The 27937-nt window shown below is 47.5% G+C and overlaps 2 protein-coding genes across 2 annotated transcripts in view; both read right to left on the bottom strand.

Annotated features, from left to right (window-relative positions):
* Nucleotides 1-18854, bottom strand: part of LOC128723691 (disintegrin and metalloproteinase domain-containing protein 19) — a 28661-nt gene extending 9807 nt beyond the window's left edge. Inside the window, exon 1 of the mRNA XM_053817458.1 lies at nt 18428-18854. Within this exon, the coding sequence (XP_053673433.1) occupies nt 18428-18854 (427 nt within the window). The remainder of the gene's footprint in view (nt 1-18427) is intronic.
* Nucleotides 18855-20386: 1532 nt separating this feature from the next.
* Nucleotides 20387-27882, bottom strand: LOC128723702 (zinc metalloproteinase-disintegrin-like EoMP06). Its single transcript, XM_053817470.1, has 4 exons — nt 27732-27882; nt 23334-23628; nt 23054-23261; nt 20387-22270 (listed from the first exon to the last, which is right to left on the bottom strand). The coding sequence occupies exons 1-4, from the start codon at nt 27880-27882 to the stop codon at nt 20471-20473; spliced, it is 2454 nt and encodes an 817-aa protein (XP_053673445.1). The 3' UTR covers nt 20387-20470.
* Between the last annotated feature and the right edge of the window lie 55 nt (nt 27883-27937).

The raw sequence follows: 27937 nt of genomic DNA on the forward strand, positions 1-27937 counted from the left end.
CATTCCCAACGGCGATTTTCTCTCGCTGATGGCAATTTTCTTGCGCCACTCATTTCGCATCCTAACGGCAAGTGTGAAAAGTACGCTCGAGCGATGTACAACATCGAATCGATCAAATTAGCGGGCCGATTTTCATCTCGTCATTAGCTTTGTCGATCGATCGTGAATGATCGCGCCTTTCGCAAATGTGTAATTGAATTCGTCATCTCGAAATCAGGAAACAACCCGTGAGTCAGTTACTTCCAGCGGAAGTAGCGGACTGGCGCGCACGCGTTAAATGCATCCGATGGATGGGAAGATGAATTTACACGTTCTGGGAACGATGATGACCCCGTAAGGGTCCGCGGACGGCTCATCAATTAACCGCGTCGTGGTTTCCGTCAGACCGACGATCATAACGAGAACGAGAACCTAAAATGAACGATGAACCAAGATGAGACCAAATGATATGTGAGCTGATTCACTTTAAAGTTTGATTAGAAATAAAACCGAAAGAGATGTTCTTGTTCCATCTTCCATCCGGGGCCTTTCAGACAGTAGGCTCCAAAACACATACACAGAAGACTTGCGGGCAAGACGAAAAAAAAAACAGGGACTTAAAAAACGACCCTCTTTGTTTGACTTTGGTGCAGCAGCACGACGGGAACTTTGGCGTTTCGCGTCGGAAGAACTACGGCCAAACCCATTAAAAACCCGCTCGATGAAAAGACACTCACCCTTTCAGATGTCCCTCGGTTTAAGGGCCAAACCCACGCCCAAATATGGCGCACAAATGCGTTTGCATCGCAACGAAAGTAGCAAGAAAAAAAAACCATTTAATGAGACAAACCATCCCGAGCCGTCAGGAGATCTGGTCGTGGACGAGATGAAGCCTCCACACGTTGAGGTGTGTGGCCATTCCGGTGATCCATCTCTCGTCCATTCCACAGCCAACTGAGCGAAGGTTGTCGCCCTACCACGATGGGTACGTGCGTATGGGCGTTTGGGTATTGGAGCAACATAACCGGGTCTTGCCTTCGTACACGTGGGGTATGCTTTACCAGGACCCAAAATGATGATGCCACTAATGGTGGAGGCAAAAACTTCAAAAGGATGTCTCTCGCAACGAAAGCCCGGTTGCCGTGAAAGCCCTCTCTTAACGATGGCGCACTGAAACGTCCCTTTTTTGGAGTGCTGAAGGGAAGCAATTTCGGTGCAAAGGTTCACCCCGATGGGAAAAAAACGGTGAGCTCCATCATCCCATCATCACCCATGGACAGTTTATGCGTTTTGGCTTCCACATATGCGAAATGCGTTCGGTTGGACCTCGCAGATTTACACGAAAGTCCTCGTTCTCATGTCGCTTTTCCGAAGGCTGAAGAGTTGCTTCCATCATAGAGGGCGCACGATTTATCGCCAGCATCACAAGCACTGTTCTAAGATCGATGAGCAAGCGGTAATAACAGTGTTTTAAGACGATAAATTCCAACCCCTGTACACGCGCACCGAGAACCTGTTGGGAGTGATAATTTGCGGAGGTTTACTACTTGGCCCGCGTGCAGCAAACGGAGCAATCCAGGGGGCAAGTTTCCTTAACCAGCCTGCTCCCGGGTGGTGCGCTTCCTACGATGAGCGAAGAAGCTCGAAAGATCGCAAGCGCGTTTGCCAGCCCTTTTTCCATCCTTGAGGAGTGCGCTACGTAATATGCGCCCGCGCGCGTCCGGAAAAACGAAAAAGGCAAGGCGGAAACTTGATACGCACACTTCTCACCGCCTTTTGGCTTTGTTCTCATACCCATGGTGGGGCTCAAAACGCTTGAACCGTGCAGAAACGTCAATTGGCCGGTCGGTGGGAATAAAAAGCATGAAATTCAACCCGATCTAACCCAACTGGAAAGGTGTCGTCAGCGAAAACGCATAAGGTTCGCTGTTTTGGGAGGTTCCATTTCATTTTTGCGCATCATTTGCATAAGCCGGTTACCGCAACAAGACCAATAAAAGACTGGCATTAGACTTCAGAAAGAATGGTTTCCCAATTCTTTTTTTTATTTTGTCCACGCAATTTAATGGCCAAAAACGCAAACAAAAACAAAACCATATCAACCGCAACATACGGGTGAGTCTTTTTTATTTTTACACTCGTTAGAAAATACGCCCCGCGAGCACTTTTTTTTTGGGAAGCATCGGAAGCACCTCAAAGTGGTTGTCCTCCGAAGACAAGGCAGCACAAGCAAGCGATGTGGATTTTGAGCCCAGATGGACGTTAGTCCGGATGTTTCGCGAGAAAACCATACCTTTAAACCGTCCCAACTGAACAACGGACGCGTCTAGCGGTCAAAGCTGCTGTTCAATCGGCTAAGCAAAATGTACATCCGACGACAGCCGGTTTCCGTTTGCTTAGGCAAAAAAGGTGCTGCTTAACGGATGGACCAGCTGCGAACGGTGCGCTCCCAGAATGAGGGTGCAGGGTGACTTATTTATGGAACCACCCTGCAAAGGTGTATCGGGTGGCGCAAAGAAAACACTCTGAATTCGAGGGCGTACATATTTGCTGAAAACCCTGAGAGCGGCAATTCTTTGCTACGGCGTTTGCACACTTTGCCTTCCGGTTCCTTTTTTTTCTCGACGATCTCAGCCGTGGAAACAGCGGCGATGCGCCTTGGATAATTGTGCTTAAGCTCGGGAATCTGATTGAGGCGTGATGGTAATGAGATCTCTCGGATGGGGAAATGAATATTATAATGGAAAATCGCTAGCGTTCGCTGGACACAGATTTCCATCCTGTTTTAATATCCACCCTACAGGCTTAGAAATATGGTGTGAAATTGATGGTAAATGTCTCAGAAAAGCCGGTGTCATTCATAACACTGTTCATTGTTATCTTTTTCCCCTACGAAAAGGACTTTTCTTTTTAGAAAGTGCAAACACTTATTTCGTCCACAAAACTAAAAAATAAATACCAAAACCACATACAAATTAAAACACGTTGATGAACTTTTTTCATTGTGTTCAATTTATCACCCACGTAGTTCAGTCCCCATCGTCTATAAACGCGTCAGCTACCCTTTCGAAGGGAGATAGCAATGACAATATGTGATTAAGGCCCCTTAAGGTATTACACACATCATCATAATGGCTCAAGCACTCACACTTTTTGTTCTGTCTCCACAATGACTCATCGGCGCACATTTTCCCATCCATATTGGAGCTCACCATGATACCAAACGCTAAACGATTGGGGAAAGCAGATGCGGCCTTGGTGACGGGTTTGAGGAAAATGCGCTGGGAAATACGATTTCCACGTGACAGTTCCCGGAACGCTTCGCTGGGGTTCGAGCTCGTAGTCTCGAAGCATGGGAGCACGCGCACGAAAAGGGACAGCAGGGCGATGGATATTAGCGAAATGGTTCGCAGAAAATGTTAGGGTGTTTAGAAACCTTATAGTGCAATCAGACACGACTATTAGTGTGTTGGAAATGAAAAGCTGAAAAATCACGCACCTCATGCAACGGCTGAAGGTCGAACGCTCATTAGCATATGGAAAATAAGCAGCATCGGTGGTTATGAAAAAAAAATATGACTAAATCGCCTTCAATACCACCCAGTTGGCTTTCCAAGGGGTGTCCAAATTTCCATTACAATCTGCTGGCACGAAAACGCACCCAATGGCAACCACCAACGCAAACCGACCGCACCTTATGCACTTCTACGGAGGCGAGTAGTTTGTTTCCCTGCACCCAAAAGCGCCATTGTTCGAGCTCTAGATTCAAAATACAAATCAAACAACATGGTCGGTGGCACCGATTGGAAAGTCAAACAATTTCCATAATTTCAATTTCCCTACGAAACGCACCGGTTGAAGCCAGGAAGAATCGGAGTACCGGAGTTTTGTGGCTTGTGGAGTAGATTTTCGGTGTCCTCATCGGAAGGCACGGCACAAGCGGCGTGAAAGCTTACGTCATACCGGCACAGATCGTGCGGTCTAGCTCCACAGTCGGCTGCTACGATGGAGGGTAAGTAATAAAATAATATATAACCATCGTGCGCTTCCTGCGGAACACCTTCCCCGACTGGTCGCCATCACAATCGCTGCGTGATGCATTTGTACGAACTATCCGTTACAAAGACGGAAAATGAGTCTAGAGATTCATACCGACACGTAGTGGGTATTTGTCAGCGCTCCATAAGTATGAAGCGCAGCTCAAATATTGATATAATTTTCATTCAACACTCTCTCTCTCGTTTCAGATACGCCTTTTTATTTCACTCGTGCTCACTATGGCACCACGAATCATTTCCTACGACAGATTTTTAGCAGTATCCTCCGGTCGTCTGTAAGTTCATTGATCAAAAATTGTTGATAAATAATTTAGCAACATAAATCAACAACGCTTTGTTGTTTTAACGCGTAGCAAAATAAACACCGCCAGCCCTATGGTCTGCATCTCAGCGTGGATCAGGAAATTCAAAAATTTGAACAACGTAAACAGGAAACAAATAGCTGTGCAGGCGTTAAAATTATGCGCCGCCGAAAAAAAAACGCACATTTCATGCCGTCAACCAACCCAACACCGTGATTTACATTTATATGTTTCTTATAACGTTAACGAATCTTAGCCATAAAGTGCGCGTTATTCGATTTCGCCCACAGCAAGCGAACCGAATGAAGAAAGTAAATGGCTTGTCGATTCTAGCATCGACCGCTAACCAAAGCTCGTGGATTTCATTATAAAATCGTCACGTTCTCGACACCGTCGCCGGTGATGGTAATGACCACCGTCTCCACCATCCACCCTTCGATCGATCCAGCTCCTCCCCCACATGTGTAAGCCGCCCTCTTATCCGCCTGCTTGAAAAGCATGACTCGCGGCCACGAGCAACCATCAGAGGCCCACCCAGCAAACAAACAGTGCACTTCGAGAGGGTGCCCACGACGCTGGCAATCGTTGTCGATGATCATCAAAAATATATATATCAATTGAGACATCTCGCGCTTCCAGTCGAGCGAGTGCAGCATCGAGAAGGAGTGGCCCGGGAGCTTAGGCTGCCAGAAATCAACCCTCATGCTGTTGTGTCATGCTTACAGCAAAAAAAAACTTAATAAAACGAACAGCTCCTTCTCGCGACTCCGCTAGTCATTTACCGGACGGAAGGCGGTTTGCAGCCTGCCTGTCATCGATACCGCCAATCCGAACAACCGTGACCATGAACCTTTCTCTTCTGCAACCCTTAGCAGGGGCGCCTGGTGACGCATAATGCTCCCACATGAGTAGGTGTCGAAAAATGGGTTTTGGGGCGCGATTTAAAGCACCTTGGAGGGCAACACAGTTCACTAGCATGAGCGTTTTAAAGGGAAACACGGTTGTCTTTCAACACCTATGTTGCTCCCATCCAAGGGTTAAGTTGAAGCGAATCGTTCGCCCGTTGTGTGAGTAAATTTCCACCACGGAAAAAAAGGGGCAACCAGCGAAAGAAACAGAGAACGCAAAAACCCCTATCCGAGCCCCACAGTGCGATGAGTGATGTCAGCCTCAGTTAGATTTTGGGGCGCGTGTTCACACTTTACGCCAATTCTGGACCACCGGCGCCAGTTGGCGTGAGGGAAAGCATCGTCTCGTGGCGTTCCGTGCGACACAACGGCTCAAATTATGCTGCGAAGTCGGTCGTACCGCGTGCAAAGGTCGAACGAATTGTGGCAATCGATTTGAGCGCTGGCAGGCTGGCAGGCTGGCAGGAGACATCACACCCGGGGGTCTTCTAATTGGATGATGGAGCTGTCGACCGATGGAGAGTTTGGTATGGTATTTTTAATCTTCGATGGAGGAATCGATTATGCGCCCAGCAACACACAAACAGCGTGTCAGCACAGACAAAAATGTGCTCTAGTTTTGATTCTCCCTGAGCTGAGTATGTGTGTGTGTGGAGGGAGGACTCTTTGTAAAGGTCCTTGTACCAAGTGGCACTGAAGGCACTCATTGGCGAACCAGACATCCAGACGGCGCCGCAGGATATCGTAAGGATGCGCTCCCTTGGGTACTCGTTGTACACGCGACACTAAGCAGGAGAGTGAGGACCGATTTGATGCAATTATGGGAACCGAGCATCCTTAAAAGCCGTTGTTGAGACGACTACCACGTCTGCCGGGAGAGAAAATATTTAAACTAGCACGAGAACATCATGCAAGGACCAATTTAAGCAAATTTTGTCACACTGATACCAGCAAATAGGTAGGAATTGTATGATATACATCGTCCTTCAGGTATGAAAAGATGCAATAGAAAAACATCTATTTAACAAACTCCAGTATAGCAAAAGTAGTGTCAAATGAATCCCATTTAAATATCATTAAGAATCCAACAAAGTTGTGGCGCACACTTGACAACACAGAATTTCAAATGCAACTGTGCATGGCAATTATTTTGTAGGACCCCAATAAATAAACCTCAATTATGGCGTACGAGTTCCTAGCCGGGACGCTAGCCACTTTCGAGTTCACCCCTTTCGAAGCCGCCCGCGGTCAATAGCCCCTCGATTAGTCCCGACCGATCGGACGGCAACTATAAATAGGTTTCGCGGCAACCAGGCGTGCACGCGCGTTGCATCAGACCGGCTCAGAGCATTGCATCCTTGGCTGGTTGGCGCCAAACGGGGAAGCAAGAGAGCTCTGTCGAGACGCTCGATCAACTCGATCGATTCTACACGCCCGTGGTTGGGCATTTTGACCGTACGGTACTACAAGGCACGAAGAAGGCGACTCCGGGGGCACGTTCACCATGGCACCGGCAAAATGGACCCGGTAGAATTTATGCTTGCCGTTGGCCTCTTTTCCACTGGCGTACAGGCGAGTTCGTGATTCATACTCATAGTGGAACCCTCACAAGCATTGGATTCATCTCGAGACCCTAACGAAGACAAGGTTTACGTGCAGCTGGATACGATTTGTGGAGGTGAACTCACCAACAAAGAAGTCATGATGGATGTAAACAAAGAACTGTCAAAGATCGTTTGGTTTGTGTAGATTAAACCAGCTGCTCTATATTATTTTCACAAAACTATACCTGAGTAATCGCAGACACGGAAAACAAATAAATTGATTTTATACCTTGTTTTTGGTGTTCAAAATTTGTACAAAGAATGTAAGAAAAAATTTACATTATATGTGCATCTCCCAAGGCAATGTAACAGGGCTCAACCTTCAGCTATTATTGTTATTTATGAGTGCCTACCACAAAAATCTCCAACAGAGTGGCATATCCCCCCAATGGCGATGAGATGAGCCTGCCCTCGACGGGTTTTGAATCATTTATTTTCATATCCATCAGGCGTGGATGACGAGCGGACGAACAAATGGCACTACCGCGCTAAATGGAGCTTAATTGTTTCAAGGTGCAGCGCTCGCAGCGACATGGTCGACTACAACAAAGGCACCTCCCAATTGCATTGTTCGAGGGCGTGCATCCGGACTGGGCGGCCATTCGCCAAACGCCCCCTTGTTGCTGCGTATTCTCGCTGCGAGAAATGACACTTCCGAGATGGGAAAACTTTTGTTCTTCCGCTTTTCGCGGTGTCACACAAACAGAAGGAAAAACTGCTGACCTTGGCCGTGAGGTGTTATTTGCGTGCGTGTGTATGTGTGCCTGGTGCATCCAGAACAAGCGCGAGAAAGCGCGCCAATTATCGCTCCAACTAGATTGCAGCAAATTGTGTGTCCCGGCGCAAGGATTCGCACAATTTATGCTCGGTGCCACCGTGCCGGAAGGACGTTGGAAAGAGTACAAAAAAAAAACCAAACACTTCGCAACCCGTGATGACCTTCCTGGGGATGTTCGCGCGAGGATCCGACTGTTTGAGAGACAGCAAAAATAAGAACGCTAAATTGCAATGGCACAAATAAACAGCTAGGCGACGGACGGCGCATAAAATAAACCAAACCGGGCTTTTGGTTGCACTATTACCAGCGTAGTGAAGGCCTTTGCTGTGGTTGCAAATGCGCCGAGATGCAATGTAAACAGGCCCCCAGCAGGGTGGTGTTAAAACATTCACCACCAGACGTGTGGAAGGGTTTTTGCACGAGAAAGCAGCACCCTTTTTTTTCTTTTCAACCACCGGTTCTCGCTTGGACAGGGATAGGGTGCCCAACCAAGGTTCAACTGGTCCCATTTATGGTGACCTTACTCGTTTACGTACACATCTCGCTCCGTCTCTAGCAGGTGCCATTAACACCGCTCCAAAGGTACGTCGTTCCCGGTGTCTGTGTGGGGAGAAAAATCCCTCCTTTAGCTCACTTTCACTCGATTTTTCCGAGCGAGTTTCCACCCACCGACTGTTGGATCGCTATGTTGGAGTGGTAAATCGTGTCTCGGTGCCACTGCTCTGTCAATCAGTTTCCGGTAGGGAAGCGACCCACTAAACGCTGACAGCAGCGCAAAAGAAAGTATCGATGGAATTTTCCACCACCAACGGCGTCGAGAAGAATTTGCGTTGGCAAACGCCCCGCTGGCAGGGGGAAAGAAATTCTTTTGTGAAGCGTTTCGATTTACTTTCCGAGTTGTGCCTTTTTTCACTACTTGCGTCGTCGTTGGAAAAATACTGGGTGGAATTTTTCATGCGACAACTGAAAGCTAGCCAACCGAAGGGGCCACTCGGGGTAGCCGTTCTAATTTCACGCATGGATTTTCATTACACTTGAGCTCCATTTTTTCTCCCATTCTATGTTCGTGCATTTTTTCCTAACCCTTCGTTTTGTGGATTTTCTTTTTACAACAATCGTTGTGAAATTATTGTCAACGTTTCTAATTGTTTTCTAAAAAGTTTTACTGCACTTTCTTTTTTTAATCTGTTTTTATTATTTATTTATTTATCTCAAATACTTCGTTATGCTTTTTACGTTCCTTGCTGGGCTCTTAAGGGTTAACTGATAATTTAACCAGCCACGGGGGCCGAGTTGGTTGACGTTTGGCTAAATTTAAATTTCGTGCGCCACCGACCGAGCCAACCACGGGAGCACACCCAGGTGAATTTATGTTGCCGCCCTCAGTCGGGGTCCATTTCCCGTCTCCCTACAACCACCACCCTTCTCCCTCCACGCCACGGTCCCATAATCCTACCTAACCCAGTGCCGGCCGGCGGCACTGGTAGCATCAGGACAAAGTGGCCCTAATGTCACGTGGGAGCGTAAAGCCGATTCCGACGCGGAAAAGCGGACCGGCGGCACACAAACCGACCCCATAAGCTAGACTTTTCTCTTGCACGCGCGACATACCAACGATGAGACCTGTTCTGGGGGGGCCACGACTCAACACTCAGCCTTGAAAAGGGTCTTTTTCTTCGACACGTCTCTCTCCGACTGGTGTTCTCTTTCGGCCGGGCACAACGGGGCCGGATTGGAATTTATTGGCGATAGAGGAAATTGCCACTCGGACCGGGTTAACGGGAACCATCACTAAACGATGATCATAGACTTGGAGAGCATAAAAGCGCGAGAAAGGGGATCAAGCGCGAGGGGGTTTTTTTTGGGAAAGCCGCAGCAGATAAGTAGATAAGTACATTCATAGTAGATAAGTTACATTCGATAAGAAGGGATTTTACGAAAACACTAGATAACAGTTGCCAATGGAATTCATATGTACTATTTTCCATTGTTTTAGCTGGCATTTGTCGAGTCTTATTTTAAGCTCATGTACATTTAAGAGAGCTTGTAGTCACAATTAGACGCTTCTTAAATTACACATATATGTTGGGTACCTTTACAAACACCAACACCATCTTTATTGAGTGCAAACTTTGTGTTCTGATCCACCAGCTGGCCTGATTTCTAAAAAGGATCTTTTCTGCAGCAACACGTGAAGAGAATGGTACCAGTTGCAGCCAAAAGGGAAAACGTCGCTGCCTCGTGCATTCGCCACCAGACGCGCGAGTGGCATTTAAACGATCGCCGGAAAGGGACGTGAAAGTAAAGAAAGTATCCCACTCAGTGGGTCTTCTCGCACAACGTGTTGCTTGAAACAGGTGCCGCACACACGCACGAACCGATGCTAAATATGCAACCGGGCCATGTGGGTTGGGTGTCACTCGACAAGCATAAGCTTCTCGCTCGTTTTATCTCCTAATCAGCGTATTTACGATGGCACATCTTAATGATTTGTTTGACTTACAATCCCACAGCGCGACCGTTTTGGCAGGAAGTCGTCGAGGCAAACAAACTCCCGAATCAGGCGTAAATCATCACATGTTCAACCCATCCGGTATTGCCCATCGGCCAAGAGTCGGCTTTCCTAGCAGCACCAACGGATTGAGAGTGAAAAAATAAAACCGAACCACCTCCCCATACGAATGATTTCCGCCGCAAGACGTCACGCCTGGGAGGTGTCCGATGCTTCCGCCTTCGAGTAATAAACGCTACACGCCCGAGAGAGTTCGCCTTATCACTTCCCTCTTTGCGGCGAAGATCATACATTATGCAACGGATCACAGCACCCCATGTGCGTGTGTGTGTGTGTGTTCAAGTTGTCATTTTTTGACAACACCCATTCGAAAGATGAAGCCCATTATTCTTCGTAATCGCTGATGTTCGATGGCCTTCCATCGTCGTCTCAGCGCCTCTTCTCGGGTGGTGGCTTTCGCGCGTTTATCAACCGGAAGAAGCGCGACAATCGCTTCGATGGCCGTTAGAGAGCAGCGTAATGCCTGGATGGGTGAGTGAGAGGCTTATTGCTGCAATTGCATGCTCGTGGCCCGCATAGCACAGGGTGGTGCGTAACCGTTTATGTTGGGCCGGCGCAGGCAAGCAATTCACACTCTTAATTCGATTAAATGGCGCGCGAGCAAACCGGATGCGTGTGGCCTTGGTTGGATTGTTATTGTGAGGTGGTGGCGTTAAGGGTTCGTCAGGGTGCTCCTTGGGAGGGCTTGGACTACCGTGATTGTCCGAAATTCCCACCCCATCCTTACCTCGAGGGCAGGAGTGTATGTTTAATTTTATTGCCCCAAAACAGAATGTTCCATTTAACTGCTCAATAAGGTCACCTTAAGAAAAGGCGACCCATTCCGTCTCAGCCGCAACCGGTGAACGACAGAAATTACGCTCAAATTCCACAGCACCGGTGATCCTCAGGGCGGCAAGATAATATCTCCTTCAACTGGAAAACTCATAACTTTTCCGTTCCAGTTCGTGTTGGTTCCACGTGTGGGGTGAGGGTTTTCTAAATTTCGCCAAAATTGTACTGGTCGCAGGAAGCATTTGTGGGCTACTTTCAAAACCTTTTTGGATGCAGCGTACAAGATGTGTTAATTTCAATCCACCACCAGTCGCCGGCGCAAGCCGAGTGGAGATGGAAAACTTTATAAATAAACAAGCGAGCACACTTTCGCGAATCCGCCATCTTCGCATCGAAATGGCCAGTCGGCATGCCTTTAGAGGTTCACCGAAAGGACATGGAAGTCGTCAAGCGAGGGAGTGTGTGGGTGGAAAAACAACACACACCAGTGCGAGGATGGGCACTTTAATCATGCAAACTGCTGTTCCCACTGCAGCCGTCATCGGTCGCGATCGTGCAATATTTAAGCGATCGAAATGAGGCCAAGCCAACCAACCAACGAAACCAAAGGCAGGGAACGTCGCAACGGACGGAAATGAAAAGAGGAAAGCAAAACATAAAACCCAACCCCAAACACAACGCCCACCACAGGAAAACCAATTTCCATCTCTTCACATATTCGGAAGAAATTGGCCCCGGGTCCGAAAAAAGAAGCACGCATACGCACACTCGAAGAAAACGGATCGTTAAAAATTTAAAGTACGAAACTTTCCAACCTGTCCGCCATAGGGAACCGCTCCACGAACGTGAGATGGTTTCCTCTTTATTTTTTGTTCTTTCGATTTCATTTTCGCAAACGTTACGCAGCGCGTAAACAAATAAAACCGCTGCGTACGAGAATGGCTTTAAGGTCTCTCTTAATGGCCTCTTATATTTGGTTTGCCCTCGAACTTGGTCACTTCCTGTGGCAGTGTGCGTTGGCGCGGGAAAATCGTCCACCTCTGAAGTTTTAAAAATTCAGCGAACGTTTTTCACGTGCTTCCGTGCTCACGTATGTCGAAGTTGGCTCTCCGTTTGAAAAAGGCGTTTTCCAAAACATTCATGCCCGAAACGGTAACAGCAATGAAAAAACTCACACGAAACCAAACACACCCGAATTCGCACGCATGCGGTACTTTTTTTTTGGTTTTCGCAATGGCGATCGCTGCGACGGTCGGAAAATGCATTCGGGATAAGTGAGGGAGAGGCTTTTGCTCAACCCAGCAACATGCGATCATTCCAACGAGCACGTAGGCCGGATCAGGCGAGAAACCGTGTGCACTTTGGGATGCATTTGTTTGTTTACTTCGCTCTTCCCAGGAAAGCCGGTTTCTCTCAGCTCACTTCTGGCAGCGATTGTTGATCTTAACAGCCAAACTCCTCGGACGCTGTTGCGCTGTTCGAATATAACGAGTGCTCCTTCCATTAATCAAGCATAATTTATTCAATTATACACACACACATCCCGTCGTGCTGGCACGATGTACACACAACGGAACAAAAAATGCATTCCGGTGCGGGTTGCGTATGCGTTTAAGCCTCCACGAAGCGTGATGTTTTCAACGTTTTGTTTAAAAACCGGCACCGTTTAGATGGTTTCTGATACCCCCCAAAAATGCACCCACCGATGATGGTAACTTTATGAGATCGTCGCTAATTTAAGGGACCGGAAAGAGGCCCAGTCTGGTGTCGAATGACACATGTGTCCCCCGGAAGATGTGGATTGCTGATGGGAAAAAATGTTTTTATTATTTCACCATGAGCCTGGCTTTTTATCAGGCTTTAAATGGGATTCTATTAACCCCGCAAATGAAGATTTTGGACTTTTGCTTTCCCAAACATGGCTCTGTACAGTCAATAAAAAATTGTATTCCGTCAATTGATCACTACTCAACACCGGTTCCCAATCGAGGCGCGAGTAAACCTCCAACTCTGCCTCACGAAAGCTCGTTAATCATGCTCGAAAAGTGGATAAGGCATGCAACTCGCCCGCGCTACATCACTTTTCACTTCAATGGAACCATTTTTCGACCAGCCCCATCTCAGCTCCAGCTGCGGACGGTGGAGCAAAAGCAGAAACGGGCCCCGAGCGTACGATAATGAATCGAACTGAAGACGAAAAATAAATCCCACGAAAGGTAAACGCGGCGCATACGGCTCGAAAACTCCAGTCGCTCTCGAGACTGGGCGGTTTGAGAAAAATGGAGAGTGAAACGAGAAGGCGCAGCATAAATACATGCCACCGCAACCGCCAGTTCGCACCCCATCCGCTGGAGTGGGTGGAAGAAGATGTTTCTTTGTTACCGGCTTTGCTCGGCTCGCACAGCGATTCAGTGTCAGTAACCGAGTCCCATCAGGAGGGCCAACCGAGGTTCAACATCCTTCAGTGGTGAGAGCGAGCAAGCAGAAAACGAAATCGAGAGTTTCCGTCGGCCGCCCGTTGTGTGTGCTGTAGTTTTAGCCTTGCAGTTTGGGACTTGCGTGACCGAATGTCGAATGTTTCAAGCAGTGCAGAATGCACCTTAGGGTCTCATATGCAGCAACTCCTCATCCGGTGGTTTTGTGCTCGATTGAACTAAAACAACGAAAGGCCAAGCAGACTTGGGTACTTGTACATGACATCGGGCGAAAACCAAAGCCGTACCTCGGTGTGTTGCAACAAATACAGCAGCCAGGAGTCCATATTTGAGCAGCTTTAACAAACGAAACAAAAAAGACACACATTCTACAAGCTTATGAACAGAATGAACCCCTGCTATGTCGTCGTTCACTCGTTGCTTTCCAGCTATCTGCAAGAAAGTGGCGTCGTTGCTCTTCGTATGTTCCGCTTTGACTGAATTCGAAGTTGGAGCCAGCGAAAACCGGATCGCCGCACTATCAGCCGTCCTTGATCATGCCCTATTTTGGTGGCCCACCACATAAAGGCCGAAAATTAGCCCCAATCGAACGCGACAAACGAGCGCATTGCAGAAAATGAACTTTCCAACAAGCGTTTCTTGTGGTCGGAGATATGAATGGAAACAACGAATCATATTTACAGACAGCGTACCGTTCTGCGTTTCTCCAAGTGCAATAAGTCGAAATTATCGCTCCGAATTGAAGTGCAATTAATTTGGGGAGAGACATTGCAAATTAAAGCATTTTTCAAATGATACTTTACGTTAAAATAGTTCCATTGATCACTATAAATTGTACTCACGATAAATATATAAATAAACATTTCTTTATCTTTAACAAAAATGCTTCAATGGCATTTGCTATCTTCCTTTCATTTTCGCTGCAACACGTTTCAGTTTATTAGCGCATAGAGGAAGTCGAATGATGACAAATCAAATAGACACTCTTTTCTAAATCATCACTGAATACATTACTCGTTTGGATATCCCTCCGGGGCACCTAATTACCGGAAAGTCACTACCGTGCCATTTCCATCATTTCCCCACCAAATTAAACTTGCATTAATGATGCATTTTGTATGCATGTATCGACTCGCCATTGATACGAGTTGGACGTGCACGTCAGAGAAGTCGTAAAAATATGCCTAATTAGTCTCCTTTACACTATCGTGACTGGTTATGGGTAATGCAAAATCAAAACACATCACATAACACAGCGAATCATTGGGAATGCAATAAGCCGTCTATGGTGGTGTTTTATTTGACAAAATAGAAAATTTTGATTACAAACGAGCTTCAATTAAGTTTATCCACAAACGATCAGTATTTTAGCTACTAACACCTGCGTCGAATATCGAATACGTGTGGTGGAATTTAGGTACATAATTCCGTTGTTTAAATGCAGTCCATAGCACTCGATATAACTCCATTAGCACCGATTCGGACAACACCAAAGACCAACTCCATTTTAACGCGTGTTATACTTCGCCATTAATTATATTAATGGATGTAAAGATCTCGCAAAAATGATAGCCCCTTAAGCAGGCTTCTGTTTGTGCATCATTCTGAAGAATAATTAAAAATTTAATCCTCTCCTCACGCTTTAGCGCCACACACGAACTTAACACGCCCGAAAACGTCACCAAGAGCGTAGGTTATTTTTGACACAGCGTCGCAGCAAAAAGCCGTTGTCAAAATAACAGAAAAAATCTTTAAGACTGCGAAGCCGATCTCAAAACCCCAACCAACCGTTCCACGACTGATGGCGTGTGTGTGTGTGTGTGTGTGTAGGTTCCATTTGCCATTTTTCATCCCGAAAATGTCAACCATTCAGCGTTGTTCTTTCCTTCGCTGTAGGCCACATGTCACGCCTGGCCAGCGTGAGCAAGGGACAAGGTTCCAAATCTATTTCTTCCCTCAGCATTGCTGGCCTCCCCTCAAACTCACGCAAACTGGCCCTGACCATGGACCACAGACGACGACCAACGGATGGTGAGCTCTCCCGGCGTCTCCCCGGCTGGTGGCCAGTAGCGGATAACTTGTGCGGGGTGAATAAATATTCCTAGCACGCTACACCACGTCCACTAGCAACAATCCATCACCCATCGCCTGCAACAGCTACCCTGTGCTGGGTAGATGGGAGGGTTATATTTTGACAAACACATTCCTGCTGCCATTTCTGCGCACCATCGAACCGCTACCAAAAACTATCAATCCCCGACCCGCGCGGGTTCGCGAAGAACCTACTTTAAATTCCATCCACAGGCTCTGGCACACTTCGGAAGCGGGAGCACGCAATATTACACACCGAGGTCAACGCTCAGCCAAAACTCCGATACGGCAGTGCTCAAGGATAATTAGGACTTTTCGGGGTGGTATAGCAGCAAAAAAAATGGCATGAATCGCACGCTAGGAAAGTGAGAAGCCGAAACAAAACAAAAATACAGCAACCGCTACCTACCGCTCTGACGAGCATAACAGGAGCCTTCCAGCGTCAGCATGGCTGAGAAAGCTGCCCAGTCTCTCGGTGCCGGACACATCGTCACATCTTGGCACGCAGTAATGGCGCCGCGAATCCTGACGAGCGCCAAAGAAAAGCCCGCAGCGAGCTGGTGGGCCAGATAACTGGAACGGAAAAAAAAAGTAAATCCACACGCACCATCCCCACACCCGAAACAGGGATTCGCGAGTGCTCTCCTGCTCTCTCACTCACACTCTCTAGGGCGACATCCGGCTTCGATTAAGTTCCACCCGACGGGAGCTGGATGGGAGCAACTTTCGATCGTTACCGAGTGTTATTCCGTTGGTGCTTCTCCATCTCCTGCCAAACACCGAAACCGGGAAATTGAGCGAAACGCATCAAAAGTGACGCTAGTTTTGAAAAAATAAAACTATCATCACGACGTGCCCATGTGCGAGATGATGCTGGGGTGACGAAAGCGACAACACCAAAGAGCTGCGAGATGATATCTTTTTCCCAGCCACATACGGCGGGTGCATCTTTATCGTCAGTAAACAACAGGGATCTGGCAAAACGAAAACCCCAAGATCTCATCTGCTTTCGATTCTCCGTGTCAAGCAGTTTGCCCGTTTTTCGCGCCCTGACAACGCGTTTCTATCTCATTCTTTTCATTTTCTCCCTCTCAACAGCACCATCCGGGATGGTGATTATGTTCCCGACGCCGGTTCCAGGGACACCAGGGGACACACGAATCGTTAATCTTCCGTCTTCGGGCGGTACAAACAACGTACCATCTCCGGGTGTTTGGGGGCAACGAATCGATTCTAGTGCTAGTCGGCAGTGGATCTCGAGAAAGGCTCGCTTAACATGTGCTTAACCGCTCCTTCGAGGCGGAAGCTGATGCGTGTTGCTACTTCTTGCGTGTTCGTCAGCGTCAACGTCCATGCGTAAATGTAACGCATCAACGTCCCTCGGGGGCGTGAAAACGACGACCCGGGTTGTGTTTATCGCGGACCCGCCCCGAGTTTCGAAATTTCCAGAAAGTGGAAAGAAAGGAGACTGTGAAGAAGAAACGGTGCATGGATCCCAGCAGTAATAACAACAAAAAGGATAGATTAAAATATTCGTCATGGATGAACTTCGGTACATTCACATAACCTTGCCCAAATGCGGACAAAAACTTGCATTATTTGACCCCGTTTATGCTGATTCACATATGCGCCGGTCTGTGGCATCATTTCCAGCGAAGCCTGTTCCGGATCGGTTTGCCCTATTTGTTGCCAGTGTCTCTAGCACCGGAAGCGGGACGCATAATTCAATAGCGCTGCCGCCGGCGGGTTGGAAAATATTCATAAGCAAACGTCCGTAGCCTTCATAGGGTTCTGGTCGATTGTGTTTTCTGTGTTTGTTTTTTTTTTGGTGTTTGTGTGTTCCTTGCATCTTCCTATCGCTCACCCAGACCCGACGCAGAGGATCAATAGCGGAACGAAGGCTACGCCAGCGACAATGTGGCCGAAAAAAATTATAAAGAACCATGCAACCGCCCACGGGATACTTCCGGCGTAACGAAGGATTATACGTTTTATCATGCAGCGTTTATTGCCGGATCTCTTCTTATTTTATGGGCACGTCATAAATCACGCCCGGTGCGGTACTAGTAACAATCTGATCGCATTTTGTTTATAAACTCATTTTCCAACGATAGAAATCGATAAAAAAAACGACGAGTGAATGGAGTGAATCAGTAGCCGAAAAATACGTTTGAAGTCGACTGTGGCTTCGTTGAATATTTAAAACCATCGAACCCTTCGGACGCAGTTGGCCAAGGCCAGTTGCAAAGAAGGTGAATTCAACTCCCCATTTTCCGATCGAGGTGCAGTTTTTGTTCGATATTATTTCATACCTCCTCGGGCTGTTTTCGCACCCACTCCTCAGTGCTATAGCAAGGAGATTGGCTTCCACAACTCGGACGTAATCGCACCAGACTGGATGGCGACCCTACGGATAGTTCTTCCGTTCGCTTATCAGCGCCTGTTTCATCAGCTGCATTTGCTTCCTGGATCGCGAAAAAAAACCCCGCTTCAATTCAAATGAACCCAAGCCAGACGTCCGGAAGTGGCTTTGTGGCTGTTTCTTTTTTATCGGGTGACAATCCGCTTTCGTTGCACCAGTCACGGGCGCACATGGCTCAATTCACGGTCGTGTAGTGTAAATATGCACTGCCCGAGTTGTAAACACACGTGAAGCAAGCCAGGAATTGGAGTCACCATCGATGGCTTCGCTTTGTGTACAATCTTACGATGATCGCATGTTTGCGTTTGGTACGGTTGAGGTCAAATGAGGCCGGCTGATAACCGGCCATCCGGGGCTCAGCGTTAGCACCCAGAAGTAGATCCACTCGCTCGGATCCATGGAAAACCAGTCACAGATACCCGTCTTTGACAATCGCTGACGTCGTTGAAGAGATGAAAACATCGATAACTGTTCGATTCAAATGATGCGTTTAAGGGAGTTTACCTGCGCCAAAAATCTCCTTCTCCGTACTCGGGGTCCCGGTTAGCAGTACGGGTTGCCAGTGCGGTTCACCGATAGATCCTGTGCTGGATTTACTCGCCATCGGTGATGAGTCGGTCAATGCCAGTAGATTCAGTAAAACCAGCCCTACGCAGCATGCCGTTAGAGTAATGCTTCTTGTGTTTCCTCGAAGATTTCGCGTTTCTTTGAAGCCGTTTTTTAACGACTCACGGGAAGATCTATCGGTGCGATGGCCTCGCTGGTCCGGTTGATGGGAATAGTGGTGCTTGCCGGAAGGACACCCTCTGCGACACCCATCTTCGAAGCCACAGCGAGGCGGCATTATGCTGGCAGTTTCTCTGATGATCCATCCATTGGCAGTGGTTTGCAAATACTGCTGATGCTGCTGCTGTTGTTGATCCGTATCCATTGTGTTCACAAAATTCCACCAAACACTCGCAGGCAAACGCATCCGGGTGCACGCTTGTGCTACAAGGAAGACACGCCCGAATGCAACACTTGCATTGCCGCACACACACACAAACTCACACACACTTGCGGGCCAACGATTCGGTCAAAGGCATCTGCAGCCGACCATCATCACCACTCGCTGCCTGCAGCTCACAAAAAACACGCACCACCACACACGCCTGACTGGAGCAAAACTTAGTAAACACGGCAGCGTCTTGGTTATCCGGATATTCTTTCTCTCGCAAGACGCTTACGGCCAAGCCAGAGGCACCATTTCCGAGAGCGAACTGTGTGCCTCGCAATCCCCGCCTGGGATCGTTTAGAAGAATTGCAACCAATATCCAGCAACCTGGGCCACTACCTTTCGTGGGTCGTTCCGTCGTGTACGAGTTTTCAACGAGTGTGCTTTTTTCCTCACGGGTACTCGCATGCACGCGCACATTGCACTATCGCTTCGAAGCTATAGCTAGCAATCTCGTATACGCGGAACGCATTCCTCCGGTGCATCGTCGTACAGTGACGCCAACGCAGCCATCATAACGTGGGCTAGAAATGGTTTAAGACCGGACGTTGCACGATTTCTTGCTATGTTTGGCTTTAAGATGTGATCTTGCAGGCACTAGTACACCCGGAGGAAAACCTACACTCAAGGAAAGCCCACCGACGAGCTCAAGCAAAAGCGAAACGCGTCCGACGTCCTCGAGGGTTTGAAAACTTATAATTTTCGCTTTGTTTTGACGTTTGCAGCGTCATTTCTCCGTTTGACGTTCTCTTGACAATGGTGCTATACATGCAGATGTAGCGCACATTTTCCCAAGATACAGAATATGTCGCAAATGAACTCACAGGTCGAATGAACATCATGTGAATTTGAACCAAAATGAATCCTACAAATTATTGCTTAACGATCTGTTCAAATCAAATCAGATATTTCGAAACACACGTACAAAATAACCGAAATAAGAATACAACCACTATCATGATGTTTTTGTTTAGTGTTTTATTCATTCATAAAAGTTTGTCCAACATTGCATCGAACGATGCTTTTGTTTCAATTCTCAGCTGTTAGTGCAAGATTTAGTTAATTACTGCATTAAACTATTTTGCACTTTTTCAGCACATATTTTGCACATGCTAAATGTGTTCAGCTGAGGTTTGATTCACTTTTTAATCTATTTTACCCGCAGTGTACTCTATTATGGAATCCTCTGGTTTGACGGAACCGTTTCCGCAGCTCGCAATCTCCAGCATACTCTATCTGAAATAGATTTTTGTTCTTCGAAATTGAACGCCAAATAAATAGAAAAATGCTAGGTACACTTGCACCAGCTCATCCCAGTTCATTGATATTTCTCCCGTGAGCGACGTTTACTGCAACTGGTAACCAAATTGGTTGAACGTTTCGGATGCGAAAATGATAGAATGAACAACGAACAAAACACGAGTGCGTTACATTTTCTTACGAATTCGAACATTCCCTAGCGAGGTATGACTAGAAAAGAAAGGTATGCATCCTTTATTGCCGTTGGTATCTTACTCGAGTAGGTGCTCCCCAATAACGGGATAATTTTGTCCTTAAAATGGCTGCTCCCGCCTGTGTACGGGTGGTAAAGGTGGTATTCTTCGACCCCCCGTGTTTATAATACGGTACTCGATCGTGAGAGGTGGCCCTTGAGGTTCCCAAGGACCCACCGCCAGCACTCGCGTCCCTGATGCACATTCCCCTCCATCTCCATCCGACTCCCGTATCGGTCGAAACCGGCGATCATCGCTGAGATCACGTGTCGAGGAGGCATACTTCGGCATGGATATATCACGTGCAGCTATTGGAGTGGCCGCTCGAGGACTCGTTCCACGTACCTTGCACACTCGACCTGGACCTCGACCCCAGCGTATCCCGCGTGCATACGCCACCATCAACCCAAACATCATCGCCATCAGCAGACAACCGACCAACGCCAGCTCAGCACCTGTCAGGAACTTCCGCCAGGCACGGGAACCAACCGACGCAGGTCCACTGTCAAGAGAGCCTCCAACACCCGCATGTTCACAATACGGTGGATCGTATCCTGTCCGGCAATGGCAGTGACCCTCACTGTTACACTCTCCTCTTCCGTAGCACGCATGAGGACACACTTTCCCGCCCAGACCCCACGCATTCAATCGCTCGACGGATTCGCATCGCTGCCGGAAGCACATTCGATTTTCCCCACAAGGTGCCCCATCAGGCACGAACGCTGGATGGCGCGATTGATCATCACCCAAATCTATGTACACCGACCGACACAGGACGTGGCGTGTTGTCTCGTTACCCTTGGGTACGCTAAACCGTGAATCACCCGTGTACTCTCCCAGTTCAAGCTCCTCGTTCGGTTTATGGTGATGACAGAACAACAACCCACACTGTACGTCCTGCTGTGCGCATTTCCGGTAAGACTCCACCGGACGTCCTTCGTATCCACAGTTACCGTACTTGGTGCCATGGACATTCACACTATAGCACGCTTCAGCACCAGCATGTCCTGAAGGACCCCACAGGGCCCGGCATTGGTCCGTCCGCGTGCGACATCGTCCCTCAACACACCGAGCTTCACCATCCGCACACGGTTCCGTATCACGCCGGTGTACATCCGGTGGACAGAATTCACTCCGACCCGTGCAAAACTCTGGCAAATCGCATTCACCTCGAGCGGACCGGCATGGTACGGCTGGTTCACGCAAGTGACACGTGGCGAGATCACAACACGTGCCCGTTGCGCATTGTGCGCCTTCACGCAACTGACAGGTTCGCGCATCACAGCAGTGATTTTCGCAGGCTTGCTCCAACCCACAATCACACTGTTCACCTGGTTCGACAAAACCATTGCCACAGCTCGGAACGGCCAGCCGGGTGGGTTGATTGGCCAGACAATGATGCAGTCCTCGACCGAAAGCTTCCGCCAGCTGGACGAGGCTGCAATTGCTCCAGTGCTGCAGCGTCAGACCGGTAACTGTGCGTGTCATGATGCATTTCTGATCTGGACAAGCACATTTACCATCCTCATCGTGCTCCATCGTGAAGCTATGGCCAAGCTCGTGTGCTAGTGTGCTTGCCTGCACACCCACGTCGTCGGTGTGAACACGCACGATTGCACCGGAACTGCGGTCAGAACACATGCCACCGACTTTCGCTTTGCCTATCACATTGCCCCCGAATTCGATCGCCGTCAGCAGTTGAGCGTGATCGTGCGGATGATCGCGTAGTAGCGTTTTGGAACGGTAATTTAGGAAGTTGTTGAGCGTGTCCTCGGCCTTCGTTGATACGTTGATTCGATCTGTGTCCTGCCAAACCTCGACGTAAGTCAACGCGATGAAGATGTTGAGCGGGTTGTACAGCTGATGGAGGCGCATGGTAGAAGAGAAAGAGCAATCGGGAATATTAGAGTGATGTTGATCGATTGGCTGCCAAGGCTCTCCAAATTGAGGCACGCCAAAAAAACAAAGTCTGAAACATATTTGTAGCTTGCCAGACGATGCTTCGACAAGAGGACAGTGAGTTAATTTAGTATATTGATCATAATTCTATACCAATGTTGATAATCGTTCTAATCTTTGTGAAATGAATATTGAGAAGAGTAAAAAGGCCAACTTATCACATTAAAGCTAGACTTCTGTGTTGTAATAATCTAGCATGAACGTTGTAGTTGATTAGATTCTTTCAATATATTTCAAGCATAGAAGATTGAAAGTGCAATGTCAATTTCCATCGCAGTGGCACTTGCAACTACAACTTGCAGAGCTCTAATGTTGTTTTTCAATTGATCCAATACAAAAGGCATAATTTAAAACTCAAATAGGTTTAAAATTAAAAAAAACCTTTCGTCCGAATCATCAAATGCTGTACATGCTCACACCATTCACAAGGATACGTGGTTGTATTTCATACCAGCTTTACTAAAAATGCTACCAGCGTAAAGGACTCCCAAAGCTCGGTTAGTTTGCTTAAGCAACGTTCAGTTCATGGAACGTGAAGTCAAGGAAAATGAAAAAAATCCATTGCCAATCACTTAAATACTTCTCATTGATTGTTTGATGGGTTATGTTGGAGAAATAAAAACGATGTTAATTTAAACGATATCACTTCTAACCTCAAAAGTTCGCTTATCGCCTTCCACTTACCATATTGATGTAGTTGACAAGGTCGGCACAGTAATGGTACAAGCGCCAGAGGTCCTCGTCAAACTTCCGGTACAGAGAGGTGTCGACGACGAGCAAAAGCTCGACATAATTCGAATGCCGGTTCGCCTGATACGGCTTCGGGATGACACCGAGCTGATTTCGTTTCGATCGATGCCGCGTCGGTAGAGGGCGCTGGGAGTTTTTTAGCCTACAACGCGGAAAAAGGAGAATTTTTACTATAGAAACAAATCATAAGTTTGCCTAGGCGATAAGTATTTACCTTCGTATCACGTGAACTCCAGTGCTGCCATCGTACTCGATTCGTAACATCCCTTCCGGCCGGTCGATCGTCCCCCGGATATGGCCATTGCAGTTCACAATCTCGGAGTGGTAGTTGTCCAAACTGCCTCGATAATGCTGACAGCCGGTGTTGGGCGTCCTGTCGTAGTTCTCGATCAACGACAGGACACTAACCTTGCCTTCGTGACTGTAGGTCAGGGTGGCCGTGCCCTGTTTATTCGATGGCACCAGCACAGGGTATATTGGATTAGGAACGTCCTCAAGGGTGCTGCTGGCTGTAAGGGAGACAAGGTTTGAAAACGGAGGCGAATTAAACCGTTGACTCGAGAAGGCGTTCGGGCGTAATTGCGAGAGTTTAGGGAGTGAATAAAAACCACCCAGCTGTTCGACAAAGGACCAACCACTCACGGAACAATCGGCACAGTGGGGCTGTGCGATGACAAGGCCAAATTTTTCAGAATATTTGACCCCAATCTAAAGAATATGGAAAGATCCAGCCTTTTTTTTATAATCATTTTTTGTTGTTTTAACTATCTTGAAGAAAATATCCATTTTATCAGGGATATAAATATATATTAATCAACATAATTAAGGCAGTATTACATCCTACAAATTATGTGTGAAAAATATGTTTTGATAAAACTGTATTTAATTTGATTCATATCATAAATAATAGTCTAGTATCCTTCATCATAATCCATGGCTAACAATCATCGAAGTAAAGAGAAAAAAAACAGTGAAAAGGGAAAACTCAAACTAAAAAACAGAAAAAAACAAACGCTGTTTCATTTGACACCAATTCGCATCATTTACAACAGATTGCATTGTTAACGGTGAACTAAGCAGCTCGAGACGATGAGCTCCACTTTTAAATACTCTCAGTGACATTGAGCTGCAACATGCGTGTCTTACAGCCGGCTCCTGTCCACGCTTTGCGCATTCTAAAACGAGCTGGAAAAAGTGCACCACGAAGCATTTGTGCACCGAATGCAGAAGGGAAGAAGCGGAGAAGCTGCAAACAAGACTAGACAACGGTGGTACAAATGCAACAAGAAAAAAAAGGGACCAACCGAGCTTGAGTTCTTTGTTGTCGGAGTTTGCTTTTCACCGATGAGCGCTCCTGCACGAGGGCGCTACGCGGCGTTTCGAAGTCTTTCTTTCATTGGTTCGCTTTTTATTGCAGTTTAGACGATTGCAAGGACTCAAGCACCCAACCCACCCCGTACCAGACGGTGCATTGATCGTGCACGATGATGATGATGATGATGGGAGGGATTTGTGAGGGAGCTCGCAGCCGTGCATCGTAGAGCCGACCCAGCCCTTAGTAATGAGTACGATTTTCCGGCCCTCCAAAACGAATGCGAGCTTCATCTCTCCATCTCGCTTAGTGGCGATTCTCTCACTCTCACTCAGCAGCACCGGCACCGGTTTGTTGTCGCTGATCGCCATGGTAACCGTGGGCCAGCTGCGCGTTAATGCGAGCAGAGTAAGCATTGACGATTTTTCAGCGATGTGGCAGCTTTGGTTGGTCCTTTTTTGCCCCAGTCGCGTCCCTGCGAAATGGCCACAATCAGCTGTTTATGGTGGCACGATTGCACTGGCTGCACGCAGAACATGGGATGGAGAGGAAAAAAAAAGGAGCTGGTGGATGAGGTCGATTTAATGCAGGCACATAAACAACGTGTTCTCGTTCACCGGGAGCACTCGCGGCAAATGCATCCGAATTGCATTCCCAACCCGGTACGGTTGGTTCGGAGTGGGAGGTATTTATGAATGCACTTCGATTAATTTGAGTACATGGTACGGTTCGTTCGTTTCCATGGTTACTGCTGGATGGTGCTAAAAGCCGGCTAATGTGGCACGGTAAGGGATATGGGCAATTACCATAGTTGGCTTTGCATGCTCTCAGCAGTGTATATACATTCATTTGCGTAAAAAGATGAGTTAAAAAATCTTAGACAACATTTCAACGAGTGGGTGAACGGACAAAGATAAATGGTAATAATCTAATGACAATGGCATCACGGTCGATTTATACAAAATCAATGCTCGATACCCTTTCAATAGATTAAATTACAAATTTTCCCTCCCAAAAAGGGACCCTCCCAATAGACCGATGGACCGATTTTGACCCCGTCTGGGATGGTTCCATCCCACACGCCATGAATCACACTCCCCCCATAGCAAGGAATTGAGGTTGTGCAAATAATGAAGCACAAAATAGGGCCAAAGAAAACGCCATCCCCATCGAGGGTAGCAGCTGCTGGCGTACTGGTTGGTGCATGGATGAAAAAGGCTCACTCTCCGTGCGAAAAGGATAAAGTTGCACCCACACAATCCAGCACCTCAGTGCACCCAATCTCACCCACCGAAGTGTCTCATTACTAGACTAGCAGCTAGACTAGAAGCTAGATGACACCGCGTGCGCGCACGTGCTTTTCTCACCGCGCGAAACGTACGTGCACCACGTGCGGCTAAGGCTCGATTTCGACCAAAACGAAACCAGACCTCGGTCACACCCACGCACAATGCAACCAAACAGCGAGAAAGGGCACACGCCCGATCAAAAGGGCCCGAGTGAGAGAGCGAAAGAACTCAAAAAAAAAAAAAGCTGATCGTAAACCATCCCAGGCGGGAGCTTTGATTGTGGCCTGAGTTTGCTCGCTGCATTATCAATATTGTTATTATCCTTTTTCGTTTGATTTTCTTGTTGTTGTTGTTGTTTGGTGGTGGGTGGTTTGAAAGGCAACGAACGTACAGCAGCAACCTTCGCCTTGCCGCTCGCGTGACCGATTTTGGGAAGTCAATAAAGTTCGACCGAGTGAGAATTTTGTTCGCCACCGGTTGCGGGAGAAAGGCAGACGGCGAACACACAAACGCAGCCCCAAAAAGACTGGTAAAAACAAGAAAACAAATTACCAGCCCGGTATATGTCCCTTTGGTCCCTCTCGGGTGACATACTCTCCAGCACCTCTACAGGAACCAGATGGGACTCGCCGACGGTGTCCTTCCAGCGTGGCCCTTTTGGGTACCTCTGGCAAAAATGTGTCAATGTAAGCGGGTGGCGAGTTTTCTTTTCGGTCGGCAGCACGGCGAAATGAAAAGTTTGTCTGCGAGTGACCCACGGGCGGGAGGATGACTTGGAGACCCGAGTGGTTGGAAAGGTTTTGGCAGTAATCGTTTTTAATGGCAACGGCACCGAAGGGGCCCGCTGGGTGTGTCTGCCAATCGTCAGCTGGCCACTTTAGCGTACTTGAGGCGGTATAGGAAAATGATGGGCTAATTTTGGACCACCCTGTGGGTGATGGTGGAGGCGCTAGAAGCAGCAGTTCGTTGAGCGGACCCTGCGATCGCGAGAATGATCGAATAGCGGTGCTGCTTTTATTAATAAATGCGAACGGTTGTGCCAAAGACAGCATACGCGGCGTCAGAATTACTCATCGGAAATAACAGCGATGGGTTAGCGTGCGTGCACGAACGGAAGCCGGTCAACCGGAAGTGTAGGCGTGTGGGGTGCTGCTACTCGTTAGGCTTCATTGGAATAATACAGCGTCGTTCATGTTGAGACGGGCCATATGGGGTGCACGTGGCATCATGATTCTATGCTTGTATGATGTTCTTGGTGGACCAACAACCATTATGATGAATGATTTCTAAGCTCGATTTGTTTAGGAAAAATATTTAAAAATAAGAAGCAATTCAAAAGAGAAAGCAAACGTTAATTAAGAACCTTAACTGAATACGTTCAATTAGAAAACGCCGCCAAGTATGCAACACGCAAAGCTCAAATCAATTGATCGTGTATCTCTTAAGATTGTAATGAAACCGCCGCAATTGCACGGATTAATGGTCGTTATTATCTTCCAAGATTGCAGACTTAAGTGCAGATGAAGTGAAATAACGAACAAAAATCCAAATCATGTTGAGTTATGGGGAACAAATGAATGAGTTAATCGATCTATCTGGAACTAGCTGATAGCATAACGCATGCAAAATTCTGCATTCGCGAAAGATCACGATCTTCAGAGAGTCTCCCGAAGCGATAAGCTAACATTTCCTTGTTTGCTTTACATATGAAACGCTACTCATCTTTGTAACGCTCATCAGATGACTCGCCCATAACGGGAAGCATCCCTTATCGCCGCCGGAAGCGATGTGGCATAGAAAGCCCAGAAAACAAGTGCACCCACATGCGTTTCTTTGGTCTATTAAAGTGGGCAACGTGATGTGGGGGAGTAGAGCAACAAGCAGCAAGCAGTAAACAAAATAGGCCATCGAATATTTGCCAAAAAAAAAGTACACTCTCTGATAAGGCTGTTTTTGTTTGTTTCGTTGATTCGGGAATTAAACTATTACAGGAAAACAATATCCTACATACCATCAAGTGGCGTCAAGTTGGCGTCCGTTCCTTTTTCGTTTCGGTAGTACTGTTGCATTTTATTGTGCTTCGATCCATCCACCCATCCCATCGCTAGCACCAGCAGTACTATCGTCAGAATGCGAGCTAGTGAGCATCTCGTGGTTCCCATCATGATGCAGCGGTTGGTAGTACACTGGGACTGGCAGTGCGGAAAATATCACAGA

This window comes from Anopheles nili, chromosome 2 (assembly GCF_943737925.1).
Source record: "Anopheles nili chromosome 2, idAnoNiliSN_F5_01, whole genome shotgun sequence".
Taxonomy (NCBI): Eukaryota; Metazoa; Arthropoda; class Insecta; order Diptera; family Culicidae; genus Anopheles; species Anopheles nili.

Excerpts from the sequence above, each read along its gene's own strand:
- LOC128723702 (XM_053817470.1), bottom strand. The coding sequence starts at position 27,882 with ATGGGAACCACGAGATGCTCACTAGCTCGCATTCTGACGATAGTACTG. Across the intron at positions 23,629-27,731 it reads CAACTTGACGCCACTTGATG|CCAGCAGCACCCTTGAGGAC; the intron begins GTATGTAGGATA and ends TCTCCCTTACAG. Across the intron at positions 23,262-23,333 it reads GGAGTTCACGTGATACGAAG|GCTAAAAAACTCCCAGCGCC; the intron begins GTAAATACTTAT and ends TCCGCGTTGTAG.